Source organism: Lynx rufus, unplaced genomic scaffold (genome assembly GCF_022079265.1).
Source record: "Lynx rufus isolate CCGP_SWC_20201006 ecotype Redwood Valley unplaced genomic scaffold, mLynRuf1.p SCAF_2, whole genome shotgun sequence".
In the NCBI taxonomy this organism is placed as follows: Eukaryota; Metazoa; Chordata; class Mammalia; order Carnivora; family Felidae; genus Lynx; species Lynx rufus.
In genome coordinates this window covers 48537774-48560939 of record NW_025814834.1, presented here as the reverse complement: position 1 = coordinate 48560939, position 23166 = coordinate 48537774, and the positions used below count along the sequence as shown (strand labels likewise).

The window sequence follows — 23166 nt, the reverse complement described above, 5'->3', positions numbered from 1 at the left end:
TCCTCTGCCTTTCTTTAAAGTTTACTTTCAGTTAATTCTTAAATTTTTCAGTGATCTAAAGTTCTTATCAAAAGATAATGTTGGCCCTTCAGAGAGAAGTTTCATGGGTATAGAGGTGTGTGGAATGACATTAAAGGACATAGCCATCATGACAGCAACAAATACCACAAACCTATTTTATCATGGGAAACCATTAGGTGACATGGCTTTGCAGACTTGGCTGGTAAGCTGGGATGCCTGGGTCTAGCTCTAGACATTTTAGTAAGAAGTGGCCTGGTCACCATAGAATGTCACATTAAAAGGTACCTTGTCACCTATGAGTTGAGACTTGGAATAGGCAGATAATATGGTCCAATTTACAAAGCCCTAGTCTGGAACTAGTCAGACCACTCAGGAAATAGAAAGGGGTTGGAGAACAACACATACTCTGACATACTTTTTCCCATGGACACTTGCTCAAGTCATAGAGTGTGTAGCAAATATAAAAGCTTTGATTGAAGGGAATATTTCTTAGTTTAACATTAAAATGGAAAGCAAATGAAAACTAGGTTTTAATTCCTATACTTCACTACTTAGAAAACTTTTGGAATATCTCTCTTTCATATATAAAATTTAGAAACTCTTTCTCACACCTAGCCTAAGAATAATAATGTAGATTTTTAAAAAGTTATTCCTGGTAATGAAGTTTGAATACAAAAGTAGTGTATATAGAATGTCTTAGTTTATTATGTATTGCAGTGGATTATAACAATTACTTTTTCTGTTAAAATTTATATTTTATTTTAAAAATGTTTGATTTAGGATGTCATTATATAAAACAAGTATTATACAATATATTCCTTCATCCAAAATATGTTTTCAAATCACTAGCCATTGTACAATAAGTGAAAAAAATATATTGGAAGACTCATGAATTAGAATAAGATAGAATTGCTCTCCCTAGGGTGCCTCTAAATACTCTCCCAATATATCAGGAGAGAGTATGTTGTATAGATGTTAAATTTTCTTTGAATGTTGCCCTGAAATATGAATACTTCCATGCTAACTTAAGGTAATATGTGGGGTATCAGCAGCCTCTTTACAGGAATCATACTAGCCTTCCAGACTTTGAGGTCAATTACTTATGTTTATAGCCTTTATATCTTAAGAGTAATAACAATTTAAAAGCAGATTACTCATTTATTATAGGCAAAAGAATTTTTGCAAGCTCAAATTTATTTTCAGGAAATAAGTCGTGGTTGATAGAATTCTACACATGCATTCTATTTCTGCTTTTGGTCCAGTGTAATCTGTGACACCACCATTAACTACTAAGAAAATGGTTATCCAAATCTGGTCCTTGGGTTTATATTTCTGGCTCAAAATGAGGAATTCAATTTCTCTACCCTTCTCCTCTCCTGACTCTTTCAGACCCCAGTCTAGTGGAGCCCTTTTTTTTTCTATCTAATTTGTTCTTTCATTGCATCATCATTTCTCAGCCTTCCTACCTAAAATAGTTTGCATTGATACTCTTGTTCAATGCAAAGTGATTCAGTCTCCATAAGCATTTCCTTTTGTTGCTATCAAATAATTCTTAACGTTAGCTGCAGTCATTTCCATATATATATATAAATCACAGATTCACCTCTGCAGCAGAGAATGGGAAGGAGAGATGGCTTATTTTCATCCTTACATCTTAGCTAGACAGACAGATGCCTCTGAAAGCACCCAAATGTTTTGACCACATCTGTTTTGAGAAATACTTCGTTGTAAATAATCTGGTATATTACTAAACAATATTTCTGGGTTGTAGACACTGTTTCTTCTTGCCAACGCTTGCAGAAGCATTGTTATGTAGCTAGACAGCAGTTTGGTGAGATTTTTTTTCTATTTCATCAAAAAGTCATTTATCTCAGCAATGAATGCTGGGAAAAAACAATAAAAAACTTCTGAGGGAATGTGAATCAAATGAAAACCTACAAAAAATATTTTACTACAGTACAGAATAAGTCAATTTGAAATTAATCTGAGATTCTAAATAAATTCATTATGTTCTCTTTATGATAGTATCCAGCTATGCACTGTTCTATATAAAAAATTAAATGTTACCCTCTGTCCCAGAATAGAATAAGTTATTAAATGATTTTCTCTTCATTCTTCTTGCCTCATTTCCAGGTAACTTCTGAAGAACTGAATAGTATAATTCAGAATGTAATGACCTGGGTTGTAGCTACAGTGACCAGTATATTATACCCAGCCATCACGAAATACGAAGAAAGGTTCCGGAATAAAGCATACCCAGGGTCTTCTGACTCCATCCTCTCTTCAGAGAGTTCAAGTTTCTGTAGCACATGCAGTGGAGAGCTTGCATACAGAAGCTGCGCATTTGCTACTACTAAAACATTTCAGCAAGAGCCCTGTGCCTTTGAGGTTGACGTCTCAATAAGGCAACCAACCACACCTTTAAAACCACCTTCTGCTCACATCGAAAGAACATCTGTGGGAGAAACATGCCACATGAAAGGGCCAGCTATAACATCAGAACTCAAATATGATAAAACCAGTATGGTATATGCAAATCCTAAGCTCAGAATTTGTAAATCGGATAGCCACCTTTTAACATCATTTGAAACAGGCACAAGAAAATCTAAGGATGCTACTACTGAAACAGATGGCTTAGAGAGTCTACTTGTTCCTGATCAAAAAGCAAAAGCCATGGATGAAATGAAGAATTTGAAGAATGTTTTTGTTAACTTTAAATGCCACTTAAAAGGGGAAACTGAATTGATTTTGGAAAGCATTTTTCAAGAAATAATGTCTGATTTAACACAGGCCATTCCCTCTATTTCTTCTGTTACTGCTGAAGTTTTTGTGGACCAAAGTGAACCTGAAAAGGGAGACTTGCTTTACAATGTTGATATCTGCTCAACAGCCTCAGAGATAGTGGAGAATATGCTCGAGAAGCTACAGTCTGCAGTTGAGAAAAAATGTGTTGAGATATTTTCACAAGAAGATCTGTCAGTTGACATTAAGCCGGGCTTAATACCCAGTAGAGAATACCTCAGTCCATCAAATGGAAAACCTTTAAAAGCTTCACTGCCTTCTAATGTGGAACCCATGTGTGACATTGCAGAGGATATGGTACATGCCATTTTAGAAAAGCTGATGACTCTTGCATCTTGTAAGCGAAATGAACTGCCTCATCTTGAAGATGCAGTTGAACTTTCCGATCAGCAACCTGTGACAGACCCAACATACATGTCCCTCAAAAGAGCCGACAAAAAGAAATGTAGTCCTGAACCTGATGCTGCTAATTTAATTGTTAAAGATGAAATAAAAAGTTTAATGTCAAATATTTTTTCCCAGTCCTCTTTGGTCGGCTATATAGAGGAAGCAATCAGCACTATACTAGGATACATACAATCTGAACTTAATGACGAGAGACTTATTGCATCTGAAGAAACAGTAATATTCCTTCAGCTTCTTGATGATATTTTCACTCAACTGCATCAGGAGCCAGGAAAAGGAGATGTTAAACAATGTAGACACTCTAGACTAAGAAGTCCTTCTGACGCTGAAGGAAAGTACAGACTTACTGGCACTAGATTATCAAATGGCCCTATGTCTAGAAGACCATTTCCACCTGTTAATGTTCCTGGCATGGTCCTTTATTCTGAAGATGATAATGAAGAAATAGACAGAGTTGTGAAAAATGTGCTTGATTCATCTTTTAAAGATGAAAAGCCAAAATCTCCGGAACAAGTTCCTGAGAATTGGTTTAAAAAAGGAAACACTTGCTTTGAATACAAAAGGAATAGCAAACCACTTAAAGGAGCTACTTCTCAAAGAAACAAAGTTGCATTTTGCGATGAGGGATTAAAGACTGGGCTACCATCTTTTAATAATAAAGAAATTGTAAAGGAAAAACCCTGTCTGAATAGAGACAGTTTGATTTTCAGCCAAGATGAAAAGCATCACATACAAAAGGCTTCAGAAAACATAGTTAAAAGTATTTTAACAGAAATGCTCAAGGACCTATCTTCTGATCACTTAGACAGTAAAAGTGGCAAAGCAGCTTCTTCTGTTCTTGTTTCAAAAAAATCTCAAGGACTGTCACATCAAGAATGGACGGACAAGATGTTCTCCATGTCAGAAATTGGTGCAGTGGCTCAAGAAATAACAGACGCTGTGTTAAATATACTCCATAAGGCCTTAAGCTGCATTCCAAATACCACCGAAGGTTCCATTTCATCATCAGTTCAAACTTCTCTAGATAGTTCTGATACTCCTCACATGGTCAAAGAAGCACCAAATAAAAAGCCATTAAAAATATGGCTTGACAGTGAAAAGAAAGTGAAATATTTATCTTCATTCAGTGTAGATACTGTGAGGCCTTCTCTGTTAAAATCTGAAAAAAGTGAACCTCAACCCATAGATGACATTGCCGATAAGATCATTAATACAATTGTTAAAAAGCTGAAGTTATTCATTTGTCAGAAATTGCAGATGGTCTTTAAACCTTCAGTTGTGAGGCAATCTTCATTACAATCTCAACTTAGTACTTACACAACTAAAGTGGTAAACATTGTTTTGCGTGCTATCCAGAATGAACTAGAACTCAGTAACAGAACCCTAAATCATAGGGAAATAGACCCTGCCAAATTGCTTACAGGTAAAGGATTTTTTGCTGACACTGATAAATTAGAATCTCTTGTCTCAAATCTCAATGATGACCTTATGGAATCTCCGTTATTAACTTGTATTTGTGAAATGTTATCTAGTGGACATTCAGATCAAAGCAATATTTCACTCCCTTCAGACCAGCCAAAGCCTGCAACTTCCTATGGATCTGACGATGTTGATGAACAAGACATTTTGCCAAGTGGGCAGGATAAAAAATCTTTTCCCAAATGTTTGGCTACTCCCTGTGCTCTCCATAGTGTTGTAAATGCAAAAGATCTCAAAGGCAATGCCAGATTGCAAGTGTTAGACAGTATTGGAGAAATACTATATGAAATGTTATGTAAGCTCATAGGAGCCCATCCTCACCATCAGCCACCTTGTGGTAGTAAACAAGGCAGAGAAGAGAATGAAAATCCTCAAATGGCTCCTGCATTGAAGTCTAATATTCAGATCATTTCCAAAACAATTTTGGAATACATCCTTGCAAAATTATGCAGTTTTGATACGGATACCAGTTTTGTAAGTTCTGGATTTAAAGCTGTCTCAGAGTCTCAATCTCTTGATATCGACAGCCTGTCATTTGCTTCAATTATTAAGGAAATGGCCAAATGCACTGGCATGATCTCCAGCATAGTTTCCAGGATGATTCAGGAGGGTAATAAAGAGGTGACAAAAAGCACAACAAAAACCATGGCTTCGGTGACTTCCAAAACAGGAAAAACAAAAGAAATGCATCCAAATGAACTGAAAAATGTAGCTTCAGATATTCTTAATATGGTTTTTGCTAAACTGGAAAGGTTTGCTAATGGAAATTTAGAAACTCTGGGTTGTGTTAATGATGGAAATGAAAAAAGCAATAAGATCGACTTGGAATGTGAAAGTCCCAGTATTTTCACAGACACACATGAAGAACTATTGCAGTCTGCTTTATACATGAATGCAAAAAAGATATCAAGTACTATTTTGAAAGCTATTCAAACAGAATTAAATATGAACTCATTAGATTTAAGGACAAGTGTAAATACCCTACCACCTGAGAAACAAGTGCTTAAGAATATAGTCAATTTAATTTTAGATGCAGTGTCCTCAGATATGTTTAATGAAACTGAATCTGAAGAGGGAGTCACTAAAACTTATCAATACAGGCCAACCTATGGAAATTTTCTTCCTGGAGGTGCTGAATCAGATTCATTTCCTGAAGATGCCTCACATACAGAGAAAGAATTCACTGTGGAGAGAACATTATTAAGAGAAGAAACTAAATCAGATTCTCTTAAACAGTGGGTTCTAGAGAGAGCCTTAAGCAAAATTGAAGTGAAACTCAAAGAACCACAGAAATCTCCAGTCGTTCCCATTATAAGAAACATTTTGAATGAAATTTTCCACAGTGCGTTGGTCAATCAGTTAAACGTGCTTTCTCTATCCCACTCTCATTTAAGTGGTATCTCTCACAACACTGATGAGCCAATTCCTCAAACATCTGTTCAATTTATAGATAAAATAGATAAAATGATGGGTCCTTTAGTGTCTGAAGCAGATGTAATCATAGTGGCAGATGATGTTGTTAGAACTGTATTTCATAAGCTTTATGCAGCTGCCATGCCAGAAAGAAACACAGGTGAAAATAGGTATAAAACCATCACCTTTAGAGCAAATGTTTCTTTACATGAACACACCAATGGAGGGAAGTCTTCTGTTACTGTGCTAGACAAGAACCCTTGTACTCCTAAGTCCAGATTCAGTGTTGACAAACAGGCTAAAGTAAATGTAGTTGAAGATATTGTACAGGCAATATTAACAAATTTAGAAACTTTTGCTACTTCCAAAGTAAAATCTCTCTTTTGTCCCAAAATCAACTTCACAGTGCCAGTGGCTTTGGATAAAAATGCATTAAGCAAAGCATTATCAGTCAAAGATTTGTATTCTGAAGACCAATTTTCCCCTTGCTCAGTGGATCGTATTACCTCAGAAAAAACCAACTCAGTGTGCCAACTCTCCTTAAATAAATTAAATACATATGCAACAGAAGTGGCTAAAAAAATTTTACAAGGACTCAAACATGGGTTAGATAAAGAAAGGGGAAGAAGTCCTTTCTTAACACATAACATTGTGGTTTCTGAAAATATTGCAAGTCAAATTGTTAACACGGTGTTAGATATTGTGTCATCTAAAGGAAAATGTGACGAAAACAATTCTGAGGAAGAGATTAATTCAGATCACCAAGAAGGTATTATTGAAAAGCTGTTTAATAAGACTGAATATAGAAGAGTACTTCAGTTTCAAATACAAGATACCATTGAAGGTATCTTATGTGATATTTGTGAAAAAACACTGTATCAGAATAATCTACCTTGTGCCACATCCACTCGGAAATGTAGCATAGCTAGAAAACATTCTGGAGCAAACTCTGAGATATTCACTGAGGATGCAAATAAGATTATCCCAAAACTTTCAGTGCCTAAATCAGATGTCATTTTGATATCTAATGATATAGTGGATATTGTTCTTCATAATCTCAGTTCTATTGTCATGCTTAGCATAAATGCAAAGAATCTTACTTCTGCAAAATTGCCCCTGACTGTTTGTGACATATCTTCAAAAGTAGAGTGTCAACAGCCTCCTCTTATGGGGTCAAAAAGTGAAAGACAAACAGAGCATTGGCCATCCTCAAGAAATCTGGAATCAGCTTATGCTGATGATTGTCAGATAACAATAGAGAAAGAAGACAATAAATCTGCTCCTGACCCATGTGAGGAAAATGCCAACTTCATTACTAAAATTATTTTCAATAGGTTAGAAGCTTTTGCCACAGAAAGAATAGATTCACTAATTATTCTTGCTTTCCAGCCTAAAGAAGAGTCATTTGATAGCCTGGAACTGGAAAATTATAAACAAGATGATAGCATCTTTCATGAATCAAGCCAAGTGGAATCAAATGTCCTGAAAATATCCACTAAAACTATCCTCAGCCAAGAACTCACAGATTCCACTTTTGCAAGGTACAGAGAAAATCTTGAGTCCCCAATTCATCTATCACAAGCTACTCTTAAGGAATATGCTGATATCATTGCCAGTGCCACTTTGAAACTTATTAAAAATGACTTAGACTTAGAAATCCAAAAGATGTATCCATATCCAAACAACATTTTATTCCAAGAAAACATCATTGTGAGTGGAATTGTGAACAGTATCTTAGAGAGTTTATATGATAAAAGATCTGCAAAGGAAATTAGTGTTTACTCAAAAGACAATCCTCAATTATTTTCACAACTAACTGTATCAAATGAAATATTGCTAGGACAAAGAGAGCAAGAGAAAAATAAACTATCTCAGTTTTCAAAATATCCTTTAGAACAAAACCAAATGGCATTGGAAAAAGAAAGCCAGAATATTTTTTTGGAAGAAATATTTATGAGAAATGGAAAATCAAAACAAAAAGAAAAGGCTGCACTGCTCAGTGCAGTGGAAGAAGTGTTAACTACAGTTCATCAAAGAATAATGGAAATCATAGGCCATTTGCAGCCATTTAATGAAATCCCCCACTTTGTATCTAATTCTAAAATTAAAACGTCAGACATAACACAAAAAAACTTTCAATCACAGATTAACAGCGTAACAAATAACATAGTCGAAAGTGTTTTGGGGAAAATGTACTCTATAGTTACATCATTAAATGAAAGTAACAAAAAAGAAGCATCTGACAACAATGATACCTTGTCTAAGAAAGCAGCATGCATCAAAGAAACTAAACAAGTAGGAAAAGGGTGTAATCCCACCAGATGTGTGATACCGCAGGTTTATCCTTATGCAGGCAGTCAAAATGTCTCTCTATTAGAAAACAATTTTTTTCAATATTCACCATTGCAAGTGGGGAAAGATTTAGTCCAAATAGTTCTTAATAAGATCATACATTTTGCCTCAACTCATCTAGAAGAGACCTTGTCCCCTGAAAGTTGTTCTGATGAGTTGCAACCTCTAAAGCTACACAGTTCTAAAGTGGGCTCTAAGGGCAGCCCTAAACCAGATTTTAAAACAAGTTTAAAAGCAAAATCAAAAGTTACTCCTTTGCCTAAATTTAAAACAAAATCACACCTAGGACCTAGTGGTTCTAAGGTCAAGATCAAGACCAAGTTAGGTCCTAGAGAGAAGACTCCAAAAGGCAATCAGTCCAAGGTTACCACTGGGCTGCCACACACCCAATCAACAGGTGATGCCCAAAACTTACTGGAAATGAAACTGCCCACTTCAGAACTAAAAATGTATGCCAAAGATATAGTAAGTAATATCCTGGAAACAATTGTGAAAGAATTTGAAAAGATGAAGCAAACTAGAGCAATGATAAATGTTAAAGCTTTACCATTCGATCAAATCATGGCAGCAAATAAAATAGTTAACACAGTTTTGCAAGGATTATATGCTACAAGTAACCGCAATGTGGCTTCTCCAATCAAATGCTCACATGTGGATGATCTCAGACTTACACAGGGGAATTCGGATGCAGAGTATATTGCCAAACAACAAGCATGTTTTTACTTGGAAAATGTTTCTTCACAGCTAGAACAGATTTTTCCTAAAGAAGGTGTATTTAAAAAATTGTTTGACAAATGGCAAGCAGAATCAAATGATATGGAAAATGAAAAGTATACACTAATGACGATAGCTGAAAATGTGCTGACTGAAATCCCAATAAAAACAAAAGAATTAGAACATTCTCTTTCACTTTTAAATTTGCCACATCTTAAGGATTGCGAAAGCAGGTTCTATAATCATTTTAAAGGAACCTCTACTAGAGTTGAAGACACCAAAGCACAAATTAATATGTTTGGAAGGGAAATTATTGAAATGCTGTTTGAAAAATTACAGCTCTGTTTTTTGTCCCAGGTGCCCTCTCCAGGTAGGCAAGAAACTCTAGCAAGTAGAAAAGAACATATTAGTACTAAAAGTAAATATGATTTGCCAATCAAGGACATCCTCGGCAGTGTACCAATATCTAACACAAAGACAATAAACCAAATTTCTCTGGGATCTAGCAACCAAATTGTTAGAGAAATTATAGAAAGGGTTTTAAACATTTTAGAGTCATTTGTAGATTTGCAGTTTAAATATATCTCTAAATATGAGTTTTCGGAAATAGTGAAAATGCCTATAGAAAACTTTTTCCCTATCCAACAGAGGCTATTAAGCAAAAACATGCTGCCAAAATTACAACCATTGAAAAAGTTTTCTGATGAACCCAATTCAAATACTATTATTTCCAAGGAAAACATACAGAATACCCTTCTACAGGTTCACTCATTCCATTCAGAATTATTTACATATGCTGTTAATATTGTGAGTGACATGCTTGGTATAATTAGGAACAAGCTAGATAAAGAAATAAGCCAAGTGGAACCATCTTTAGTTAGTACACTGAAAGAGACTGTTATAGCAAGTGAGATCATTGGCACACTAATGGACCAGTGCACTCATATCAATAACCTTCCAAAGGAAAGTTTGTTCCAAGGAAAAGAAAATACCTATATTGTTAATCAAGTTGAATTGGCAACCGATATGAAAATGCCCATGTCAAAATTAAAGGAAGTTACTTTGGGAAATAATCCTTCACAAATCAGTGTACCTAGTTTTGTGTGTTATCCAGAGGAAAATACGAAAAAAAGGCATAAGCCTTCATCGAACTTACCCTCATATTCCAGACCCTCTGTAGAAGGTACAATTAAAAGCTCAGAGCCAATGGAAATGCTTGATTCAGAAAATATAACATCATGCTCTAGAAACCCAGTACAAGACTACAGCCCGAGGGAATCGAACTTTGGCCTTTTTGACCAAACCATGAAAGGAATCAGCTCTCTCCCTGAAGGAAGTGTCTTACAAAAACTGTTTAATAAAGCAAATGAATCCACAGAAGCAGCATTAAAACAAGTCATGTCATTCATAGAAATAGGAAAAGGTGAAAATCCAAGAGTATTTCATTATGAAACTCTAAAACCAGTTGAGCCAAACCAAATTCACACAACTGTATCTCCACTCAAAATATGTTTAGCTGCAGAAAATATTGTCAGTACTGTGCTATCAAGCTATGGTTTTCCAAGTCAACCACGCATTAATGAAAACATGGAAACAATGAAACCATTTTTCATATCAAAGCAAAACTCTGTGTCTATAATATCCGGACAAAAGAATGAGGAAAAAAGTCTGCTTAGAATGTGTGATAAAAAAAACAGCTGTATACCTGAAGAAGAAAATAAAAAACCTAAAGCCAGTAGAGGAGATTTTTCTTTATTGCAAAAATGGGAAAGTAAGAGATACCCAAAGATAAAGACCCTGAAGGAAGTTAAAGTCATCACTTTTGCTGATCACGAGCTGGGTCCAAATGAAATTCATTTGGTAGCAAGACATATCACCACATCTGTGGTCACATATTTCAAGAACTTTGAAACTAGAGGTAAGCAAGAAACAACCTACTTTAAAAGTTGGTATAATTCAGAAAAAAATAGATATGTATAAAAGCTCTTCTATCCAAGAAGCTGCATTTATTGTTTTTCTAAAAATAGCCTTGGAGGTGGAGTATTTAATTACTTCTTAATATATCAGGATACAAAAAAAAAAAAAAAGAAAGAAAGAAAAAAAGTTTAACATACACCTGGCTTGAATCTGAACAAGTAAGTCTATTGCTGTTTTCCATATATGCAGATGAGAAAAAAATGGGATTATTTTAAAGGAGGGGATTTGGGTTGATTATGAGATACAAGTTCCAAAGCGTTTTTAAAGTTGTTTTTTTTTTTTTGCATGACTTCTTTATACCCATACCAAATACACAGTTAATTGATTGAAGGTTAGCAATTTCTCTTTCCAAGGTGTACAGTTGAATTCTTTGCCATTATTAGTCATTATTTATAAGGACAGAGGTATTACCAATCTTGTTTTGTTTGTATTCCACTATTCTTACAATCCTTAAAGTCTAAACATATGTTCACAAAGTTATTTTCACTTCTTTTCTAAGAGGTTAAATCATATGTAATAGCCATTTTTGCATCTCAAAACCTATTGATTATTGGAAATTTCATAAAATTTAATGTAATAATACTAAAATGTCCCTGAACTGGATCAATAATTGCAATAATTAGTTGCTGTAATATCAGTTCATATACATCACTTGCCAATCATTTTAATAGGAGAACACATACTACCAGTCCTACCCACCTGCATAGGGAGATCATTTCTCATCCTTAAAACTGAAATTCTTTTTTTTAAATTTTTTTAAAACATTTTTTACTTATTTTTGAGAGACAGAGAGAGAGTGCAAACAGGGGAGGGGCAGAGAAAAAGGGAGACACAGAATCCAAAGCAGGCTCCAGGTTCTGAGCTGTCAGCACTGAGCCCAACGCGAGGCTCAAACCCATGAACCATAAGATCATGACCTGAGCCAAAGTCGGTCACTTAACTGACAGAGCCACCCAGGTGCCCCAAAACTGGCATTCTTTCAAGATGGATAGTTGTGTGTCTGCAATTTCAAGCTCATAAACAGACTTTCTCCAAACATAGCCTAACTAAATTTAGAGACTAATAAAGGGGAAAAAAAAAAGAGAAGATTCATGAATTCATCCCATTGGTATTTGTCCCTTTCTATCAAATCTATTCTCTATTTCCAGACATGTTCAAGGCCTTCCAGTGATTTTACTCCTGCTCCTCCTTCTCCTTAGAATACTCTTTTTCCTCATTCCCTTCATCTCAATATGACCAAATCCTGTCTAGCAGTCAAAGCCAGGCTTAAAGCTTCCATCTCCACAGAGTGTTGCCTGACCTTACATGCAGATATATAATAGATGATTACATTTGGAGGATATTTTGAGGAAATAATAGTGTGTTTTTCTGGCTGCCACTTCCAAGAAGCTGGCCATCCTAAGTAGGTATATGATTTTCAATAAATACTTTGTTGAATAGAAAAAAGAGTAGAGTTATGACAAACTATAATCGAGGGGTTACAGTTCTGCTGACATTGCAACCTATCCCCAACCTTCCTAGCACATTTTCATTTCAATCAAGTCATTATTGCATCACATCCTAAAAGTAATGAATAGCCTAACATTAAATGTTTTCACTAAAAAAATTTAATTACATGAGCTCTCTAGAGATCACTGGATACATGATAGATTATAACATTAAACTTGGAAATCATTTCTCTGTATGATTTGCAGCTTCTTAGAGCCCCTACCCATTTAAGCAAGACAGATATCAGCACTTGACTTGGAGACTTGAATTCTTTAGGATTATTTTCTCAATTTTTTGGCTAAAATTAAGATTCTACAGGTGAGGAAAAAAAAAAGATTCTACATGTGGGAAATAAATATCTGAAAAAAAATCCAATATCTTTCTTGATTATGTTTTTCATTTTCTTTAGTGAGATATTCCATAGGTGAAATTTATATGTAAATAATTTCCAATATATTGAATTTTATATATTTCTCTTCATGTGTGCTAAAAATGATCATGTTTTTTTTTTTCAGCTTCCAGTGAGGAGAAATCTATTATTTCTACATTATCAAAGAAAAAATGTGAATCACAACAGCCTCTAAGAAGCATATACAATGATTCTTCACTTAATCAATTTTGTGAACATCTTACTGAGTCTGTCATTTGCCATTTAACTTCAAGCATTTCTGGTAACACCAAAGATAGTAGAGAAAAAGAGAAAACATTGGAAAGCCAAAATGCAACATTTAACAAGATTATTTCAATTGATTCTCAAATGTTTGAGAGTAGGTCAATTTCTATTGGAGAACTTGCTTTAAGTATTTCTGAAATCATTACCAAAATCCTCTTTAACAGTAACATTATAGAGGTTGACATTGCACAACAAATGTGTCCTTTAAAAACAAAGTACATTTACTGCCCAGGAGTAGCTGCTGATGACTTTGATAATCTCTTTCAGGATCTTTTAACAGGAGTAATTCATGTAATGTCCAGAGAAACAGGAAAAAACCATCATCTTGAAAGCAATGGAAGAAAAAAATCATTTTCCGTGCTTAGAAAAAATAGTGTGCCCATTTGCAATGAAACAAATACCATGGAAAGACAGAAAGGATCCAGAAATTGTGAAGCATCTACTTACCAAATAGATCGTCTCCTTCAAAAAAATAAATTAAATTATCTGGCATGTAAGTTAGACAATCTGGTTGGTAGTCTAAAAACTTGTGAATCCAAAGAAGTAGTCAATAAAGTTTTTAATATTGTTTTAGATTTATTTTCACCAGATGAATATCCAGGTGAGGCCATGAATTCTAATAAAAAAGCAGGAACATTTTCCTCATCCTCAAATGAGCAGCAAACTAATAGCGTACTTGGAAATAACTTTGGCCTCACCCCCAAATCAGTTTTTCTTCTCAATGTCGTGTGTGAGAAACTTATCAGAACACTTTTGGAAAAATGCACAAGCACTGTTTTTCTTGATAATAGCCCTCTTTCTGATGAAATATCAGCAGAAGAATGTAAACTTTTAAAAATACTGCAAAGTGTAGAAGACAAAGAATTTGATTATTGTAAGGGAGCAATGGACTGTGAACAATTTCAAGGAGATTATATGTCAGACTATTTGGAAAATCTGGCAGAAATGGATCAAGATTTATTATCATCAGACTCTATGCTTACTATTATTTCCCACAGCTTGGTTAAATCATTGATGGACAAACTATGTCACAGTACACAACTCCCCCAAAGCCCACCTTTTGCAAACAAGCATTTGAGGCACACAGGAAGAGAAATACAGTCTAGTTTCATAAATGCACAAAGGCCAGAATTAACAGAATTAGGACAAGGTAAAGCCTTTTTAGGATTCATGAATTATGAAGGTAATGCTTTGACAGGATCCCTGAATAATCTCAGAGGGTTTAGCCCCCAAAAGCAATCACCATTTGGCAAGAAATGTTCAGTAAATTCCACTTCTGTGTCCCTTCTCAAAAGACAGGGAACAAAGGATATGGATTCAATACCCATCCATAATAAGCTATATCCAGGAGATATAAATATCGGTGTGTATTCAGCCACATTTTTGGAGGAGATAATTTCAGAACTGTTTTTTAATCTCTCTACTTCACTGTGGGGAAAAAATGAAAACATCACCGAGGGCCGGCTCAATGAGATGAATACATTATTTGTCAATGGTGTAGTAAATAAGTTTAATAACGCACAAGTCATTGTCTTACGGGATGTTGAAGAAAGGCTGTGTTTTCCACCAATCCATAAAGAAACGATTAGTAGAATTGTTGACTCAGTTTATTATGATGTTTTACAGCAATATAAATTGAAAGTGACTTGTGATGATAATCTGGCATGTGACAATACCTCAATAGCAGAAAAAATAACTAATAACATATTGTTAGAGATTTTAGACTACCAACTCCCATCTTGCTTCAGAGAAAAGCTCATACCAAATTCATATTACCCTCTCCAAGCTGAAATTATATTGCAGAAACTTCAAAATAACTTGAGAAAATTTACTTCCCAGTTCAGGTCTTCAACAGGCTACAGCACCATGTTGTCACATTCATTTTTAGAAGACATCATCAGAAGACTTTTATCTCAACTGATTCCTTCACCCAACAAGACCTCCCCTTTGGGAAACAAATATTTCATGAGTTCAGATTTCAATGAAATGTCTACTTGTATAATAAATAAGGTTATGTCAGCCATTTCAAAACATAAAATTTGGTTCACTATATATGATAATCAGTATCTATGTAGCGGAAAAAACCTCCAGAAGATGGTGGATACCGTTTATCACAATATTATGCAAATGTCTGATTCTCTTGTTTCAATACAGAAAAGTATAGCCAGCCGAAGCCCAATTATGATTGACCGAATAGCCGGTTTTATTATCCAAGAGATTATTGAAAATCATCTTCAGCCATTTTTGTGTGGAGAAGGTTTACCTCGTCCAAAGACTCCATCGGATGCCGTATCAAATATGGTTAAACAGGTTCTCAATGAAGTTATAGAGTCACAGAGACCCCACACGCCATCACCCTCAGGTATTTATCCTGATACATTTGTAGGGGCAATTGTTGCCAGACTTTTATCAAAGATTTTCAGTCCAAAGCATAACACTAAAATTGAACTAGAAAATATGACCCAAAAAATAGTAAACTCAATAAATAACCATTTTAACAAAGCTAAAATTCACATTCTATATGATGGCAAAGAACAGTCTTACACCTCTACAGATACAGATATTGTGGATAAACTTGTCACCTCGATTTATAGAAATGTTTTAAAACAGCATGGGCTAGACCCTGAGGTTGATAAAGAGTCTGAAGACAGTGATATTTTTGTGGAAAATATTACAAAGTTAATTGTAGCAGCTATTTCAGATTACCTTCTTCATCCTCTATTTTCTGGGGATGTGTCATCATATTCCTCTTCTATTTCAATGGCTGAGAATATTGTTCAGGACACTCTTGGTAACATCAGTAAATCTACCAAGACAAGTCAGAATTTATCTCCATATAACACCTTGCTGCCATACACGTTTTTGGAAGACATGGTAAGAGTACTATTATCTAGAATCTTTCCTCCTGCATCTAGCATTGTTCCAGATAGAGAAAGCCCAAAAGACAGATTAAGAATGAATTTCAACGAAATTGCTTCAGAGATAATCAGTGATATTAGGATGAAAATTTCCCAACATGAAATTCGGTTTTCAAAAAATGAAGAAGAAACCAAGTTTGTTTATTCCGAAGATGATGTTCAGCATCTCGTGGACTCAGTATTCAAAAATATTTTGCAAAACTCTGAGTCTCAAGAATTAGTTGAGCAAAATATCACAAGCAGTAATGATGTTCTTATTGATAGAATAGCAGGTTTTATCATTAAACATATCTGTCAACAACATCTTCAGCCATTTGTGGATGGAAAGTTATTACCTTCTTCATCATATAAATATTTTGATGATGAGAGAAAACAGTGGTTTTATGCCAGTGTTTATTCCTCAACTTTCTTGGAAGATGTAGTCTCTGGGGTTTTAAGCAAAATATTCCACAGGGTGTTAGGCATTGTACAAACAACATCAGGAAGGGATTCAGAAGATGAACTGTTTGATAAAGCTGAAAAACTCATCCATTTGATAGCAGAGGAATTCTCAAAAGTTGAAGTTAGCATTCTAGAGAATGCTGAGGAACAACTGTGTTTGCCTCCAGTGGAGAGAGATGCAGTCAAGAACATTATTGATATGGCATACAGCAAACTTCTTCAAGAATATGAAATGGAAATAATGTCTCCTAAAGATTTTCTAAATGACACAAAAACATTGGCTGCAAGGATAACTAAAATCATCCTTGCTGAAACTTTTGATTTCCAAATTCATCCACACCTCATAGGAAAGATTCCTTTTAAGTCACACTCCAAACTCAATACTAATGTTTTAATAAAAAGACTTCAGTGTAACATTACCAAATCAAAATTTCAAAGGCAGGCATCAACAATATATACTACCATGCTATCACATACTCATTTGGAAAAAATTGTCACTCAGCTTATATCTCAGATGACTCCATTGGCCTCCATGACAGAACACCCAGATACTTCTCAACCAGACATAAATAATACAGTCACAAAACTGATAAATGAAATTATGTCAATAATTTCAAAACATGCAATATGTATTATTAAACATGGGAATGAAAAACAAAGTATGATTTCAGAAAAAGATATCCAGTCTATGGTTGATTCCATTTATGCTGATCTTTCATGTTCAAATCTATACCAATCCCTTACAAGAGATAAAAAAGGTATAAGTAATATAGCTGTTTCAAAAATAGCAAGTTTTATAATAAAAGAAATCTTTAACCACCATCTTCAGTCATTTTTATCTGAAGATAAAACTCTTGTTTCAGCTGCAGTTGATCAAACATATAAACAGAAAGCAATAGATCCTAAAAAGAGAGAGTTATCTTTCATTGTGAACTCGGCTGTGTTTTGGGAGGAGGTAATTTCTGAGCTTTTATGTAAACTCCTTTATGCATTCTCACACAATTTCTTGGCTGCTGAAAACCCAGATACAGTAAAAGCCAAAATTACTGGTATTGTTACAACATTAGTAAATTCGATTGTTCTGGAGTTTACCACATCAGAGGTTTTAGTTGCAGATAACTTTGATGATGACATGTGTTTTTCAGAAGGATATAAAGAAATTGTTAAAAACACAGTCAACCTAATTTATGAAAAAATTTTAGATGATTATAAATCTCTGATGCAAGTATACAGGGCTGTACAAAGTGACACTATTTGTTTTGGGAGAAAAATATATCATTTGCTATTGGAGGAAATTTATGAATATCAGGTGCAGTCATTAGTTTCAGGAGAATTAGTGTCTTCTTCCTATTCTTCCCCTCAAGCTGATAATATCATCAGAAATGTGCTCAATGTCATCACAAAGGATAGCCATACCTTGCCATCATGTATTACTGTGTTGCCTCGTTCTCTTTTGGAAGATATGATTTACAAGCTGCTAGTGCATATCTTCCCTTCAACTGACACTGAAAGTGAACTAAAAGAGGAAGAAGTTATATCCGATTGTGAGTTTGTAGATGCAACTTCGAAACTGACAGATGAAATTATCAAAGAAATTTCTGAACATGAGATCCGCCTTGCCACAGCAGAGGAGAGTGCAGAAAGTATGCAATTAGAAGTGATTGAGAGTTTGGTTGACTCTATATGTAATAATATTTTGAAGAAATCTGAATTTCAAGCTGAAGTACAGAAAGGTACAGACAAAAAAGGAGGCTCATTCCTCAGTAAAATAGCTGGATTCATCATGAAAGAAATCGTGGATCATCATCTGCATCCATTTTTACATGGTGAAGAACCATCTTCCAGTGACTTCTCTGATTATGAGCATGTGTCTGTACTTAGTAAACCTGATAAAGAAAAGACACAGCCTGCTCTTTATTCAGCTACATTTTTGGAAGATGTAATCGTTGAGCTTGTTCATAAATTTTATTCTCTTCCAAGTATTACTAAAGATTCTAAGAAAAAAGAAATGGTAGAGCCAGACCTTGTGGGCTTAGCTATAAAATTTGCAAACTCTCTGATAGGAGAATTTAGGAAAAGTGAAATTAAAGTTCTACCAAATGCTGAAGAAACGCTTTCTTTTCCACCAATTCATAAAGAAACAGTTGACAAAATATCCAATTTTGTGTATGATCAGTTCATAGGAAAGTATGGATCTAGTGATATTCAGAAGGTTGATAAAAGTAACATTGTCATAGAAATGATTGCCACTTTAGCTCAGAAGGCAATCTCTGCTTTTAAGATTCAACCACTTTTTTCAGGAGACTGGTCTTCCACCTTCTTTTCATTTCTAAATCCAGATAACATCACCCAAAGGGTTCAGCATTTACCGCAGCAAACCTCTACACAGATAAACAAATGCTTAAAAGGGAATGAACTTGCTTTACCAAAACATTCATATAAACACAGTTTTGCAACCATAAACGAGAAAAACGTGCTGGACACTTTGGAAATAGACAGAGGTACAATAAGTAGAAAGACAAGACTCAAAACTGAAGAGACCTCAATGAAAAAAGGTGACATCCAAGATCCAATAGTTCCCTCTGCAACTAGAATTATGAAAAGCAACATAGTTAACCTGTTATCAGGGTCAGCTGAAAGTGTGGCAAACAAAAAGAAAGAGACAGAAAATAAAATGGAAACTTCCATTAAAAAACATGAGAATTTATCAAGAGTTACTTTTCCAACCACCAGTGTGAAAAGTAAAGTTATGCAGGAGCCAGATTTAAAGATAACTCTAAAAAACAATCACATTGAGAAGAAAAACATACCAGTTTCAAAATATAAGAAGAGACAATATAATAATATAGACGTACAATTTCCTACTGATGATACAGAATATAAGGAGGAAGTACTTGGACCAAAATTTGAAATAAACATTGAAAAGAAGATTGACTATACAAGAGAAAATACACTTAAAAAAGAAGACACGCCCTTTCAGTTATCTTTGACATCTGAAGCAAGAAATACAGAGACCACAGCAGAGAATTTTTTGAAAACAGTTACCCAAAAGCCAAATAATGAGGATGGAAAAGACTCTCCATCTCAAACAGATATAAGTGAGAAACAATACTCAGATTATGAGTATGTTCAAAATGTCACTGAAAACATTTACGACAATATCTTCGAAATATGTAATTCTCTGGAATCAGCAAATTATTCAAAACCCCGCAGTCTCCCAAATGATACAACATTGCTTGCAATTCAAGAAGTTGGTGAAGATTTTACACAGTCTGTTTCAACAAAGGATTCATCCCTCTCAATTAACAAAAATCTCCCTGTCAAAGAGAAAGAGAGAAATAAAGAAAGAGAGAGAGAGGAAGAAAGAGAGAAAGAGAAAGAGAGAGAGAGAGGGAAAAAAACAGAAAAAGTGAAAAGTAAGGAGATTAAAAATGAACCCAGTAAATCAGACTGTCCTCACTACCCACCAAAAACTAAACCCGGAATTGCTCCTGCTAAATTTTTAGAAGATGTTATCACTGAAATGGTTAACAAATTGATCTTTTCTTCCTCATCAGAAACACAAACATGTGATAGACGTCAAAATGTAAGAGATGATGAAAATCAATCTGAACTTTATGACACAGCTGCGAAACTTATGCACTCACTGTTAAAGGAATTTTCAGATGCTCAAATTAAGGTATTTAGGCCACATAAGGGAAATCAGTTTTTTCCACCTGTAGATAAAGTGTCATCAGTTCCTAAAGCACTTCTTTGGCATAAAGAATCAACTACAGATGAAACACCATCCAACATTAAGAAAATAACTGTGGATAGAATGCCACATGTGCATAAAGTGACTAGAAAACCCTCATCAAATAAGATATCTTTAGATAAAATACAAGCAATTGATAAAACACTGGTTGACAAAGTTGTTCATTCTTCTGTATGCAATATTTTGAAGGAATATGGATCTCAGGATTCCATTTGTAAAAATATAAAGAGTAACGGGGAAAATTTAGCAAGAAGACTAGCCAGTACAGTGATAAATGAAATTTTTCAACATCAACTTGATTTCATATTTTGTGATGAAGTTCCAGCTTCAGCATGTTTGCCTCTGGAATCTAAAGATGTTAAAAACATCCGAAAGGTGGCACAAACAGCCAGCAAAGAATGTCAAACATTATCACCATATACCATCCTGCTGCCTCACAAATTTTTGGAAAATGTGATTTTTGCTCTTTTATCCAAAATTTTCTTAACAGAATCCAACACGGAAGTAGAAACATCTGAGTACAGTTGGTTCACAGAATTGGACTTCCTTCAAATGAATTTATTAAATACAGTTACAACAGCAATCTCCAATGATAAAGATATGACTATACAATATGTGGAATGCTTGCATCCCAATGATGATGAAATTATTCAGTTAGTGATGCATTCTATTTATAATAACCTCTTATCACAGTTTGGATCACAAGAGATTATACAAAACTGTGTAGCCAGTGGATGCAGAATCCTTTCAGAAACCATAGTTGACTTAGTTATGCGAGAAGTGGCTGGCAATCAATTGCAAAACTATTTTTCTGGAGAGCTAACTCCACATCAGTGTGCAGAAGTTGACAATGTTGTTGAAAACATTCTTAAAGATGTTATCCAAACTGCTGATGCTCCCCAGCCTCAACCATCACATGTTCATATACTGCCTTATAACATGATAGAAGAAATTGCTGTAAAATTTTTATCAAAGCTTTTATCTGTGTTTCCAAAAGTGGATAAGGAAAGAACCAAATCTCTAGAAACTGACATGCAAAAAATAAGCTCAAAAATAATAAATTCAATACAAGAATTTATCTCCAAAAGTAAGATTAAACTTGCACCGCCAGCCAAGGAATTGCCTACTGTACCTTTAGCCAACAATGAAACTATTGAAAAGGTAGTTAATTCTGTTTACACCAGTGTTTTAAAGCACTCTGGCTCACACACTTCTATATTTAAGGATTTAATGGGTAAAAGCAATGTCCTCTCTGATGTAATAGGTTTTTTAATGGTGAAGGAAATTTCCAACTCTGAATTTCAACCTCAAGTAGAGGACAAAGCATCAAGTTCAGAATTAGTTCTGGAAGCTGTCAAAATTATGGAAAAAGTGGTCAAAATTGTTGATGAATTTAAGTCCCAGGAAAAGTCTTCATCCAAAAAAGAGTCTATGTTAGATGCCAGGTTGTTAGAGGAAGCACTGGCCTTGTTCTTGGCTAAAATAGTAAGGTTGCCAAGTGCCTCAAGCAAAGATGCAAAAAATTTATCAAAGCCTGAGTTAAATAAAATTGCATCTCAACTGACAAAATCAGTGACAGCTGAAATTTCCCAAAGTAACATTAATCTTGTTGCTGCTGATCCTGAAGGACACTTTTTAAATCCAGAAAGCATAGAAATGATTTCTCAGGTTATTGATTCTGTATACAGTAAAGTACTGCAACAATCTGGAACCCATAAAGAACTCTATGATGATATAAAAGGTACAAACACTGTTTTCTCTAAAAACGTGGCTGGTTTAATTATTAATGGAGTTTCACAGTTTCCATTAGATACAGTTAGCACAAAGAATTCAAATGCTAATCTCTGTGGAAATCTAGATGTTAATAAAATTATTCAAAAGGCACAAGAGCATGTGGCTATTGATACACTCCCTGAGTTAGAGGAAGAAGAGGCAGATCAAGATTCAAATGAAGAGAATTTTCCAATTAAAATAGTTCCACACGTTGGGAGTAAAGCAATCAAAATAGATCCAGAAATTATCTCAGAACACTTAGCAGTACTTTCTGTAAAAACCCAACCTCTTGAGAAACTCAAGATGGAGTGTTTGAGAAAAACTGGACATAGCATAACAGAACTGAGAAAAGCATCAATAAGCGGGAGAAGCTACTCCTTACCAGACACATCTAATGTAGAAAATATACAGAGAGAAAGACGTATCTCATTGAATCAGGTGGGACGACTGGATGTAAAACCCTTCGAGGTAAGTGCAAAAGCAATAGCAAAACCATAAGTGAATAGTGATTGTCCTGTGATTTCCTTCCTCCAACAGGTATATGGGAATGCACTTTTTGTTGTTATTCCATGCCCAACAGGAAAACTGGTTGCACAGGTTCATTCCTTTAGTCACATGATTTACAGAGACTTGCCATGTCAGTTCAGTGGATCACTCTAAAAGTCTCAGGCTAGTTTTCCTAAGGAAATCAGTTTAAACTGGCATTTTTAAAGAACAGAAATACAGGGAAATGCCCTTAACAGTAAAATAAGGATGACTGAAATTATAATCTTCATTTGCAGATTCAGAGGAAACACAGTCTCCTATAGTTCCTGTTATTTTTTGTGGATATCTACATTCTTTATTGTGGATAGCTAAAGCAGTTTTTAAAGGCCAGTTAAAGAATATCAGGATATATGAGGTTTCAAAAACTATCTAAAATAGTTTTAATTTCTCAAACTTACGACTCTATAACA

The 23166-nt window shown here is 34.8% G+C and overlaps 1 protein-coding gene across 1 annotated transcript in view; it reads left to right on the top strand.

Annotated features, from left to right (window-relative positions):
• FSIP2 (fibrous sheath interacting protein 2) overlaps window positions 1-23166 on the top strand; it is a 97590-nt gene that overhangs the window by 38894 nt on the left and 35530 nt on the right. Inside the window, exons 16-17 of the mRNA XM_047082214.1 lie at window positions 2155-11104; window positions 13167-22678. Of these exons, the coding sequence (XP_046938170.1) occupies window positions 2155-11104; window positions 13167-22678 (18462 nt within the window). The remainder of the gene's footprint in view (window positions 1-2154; window positions 11105-13166; window positions 22679-23166) is intronic.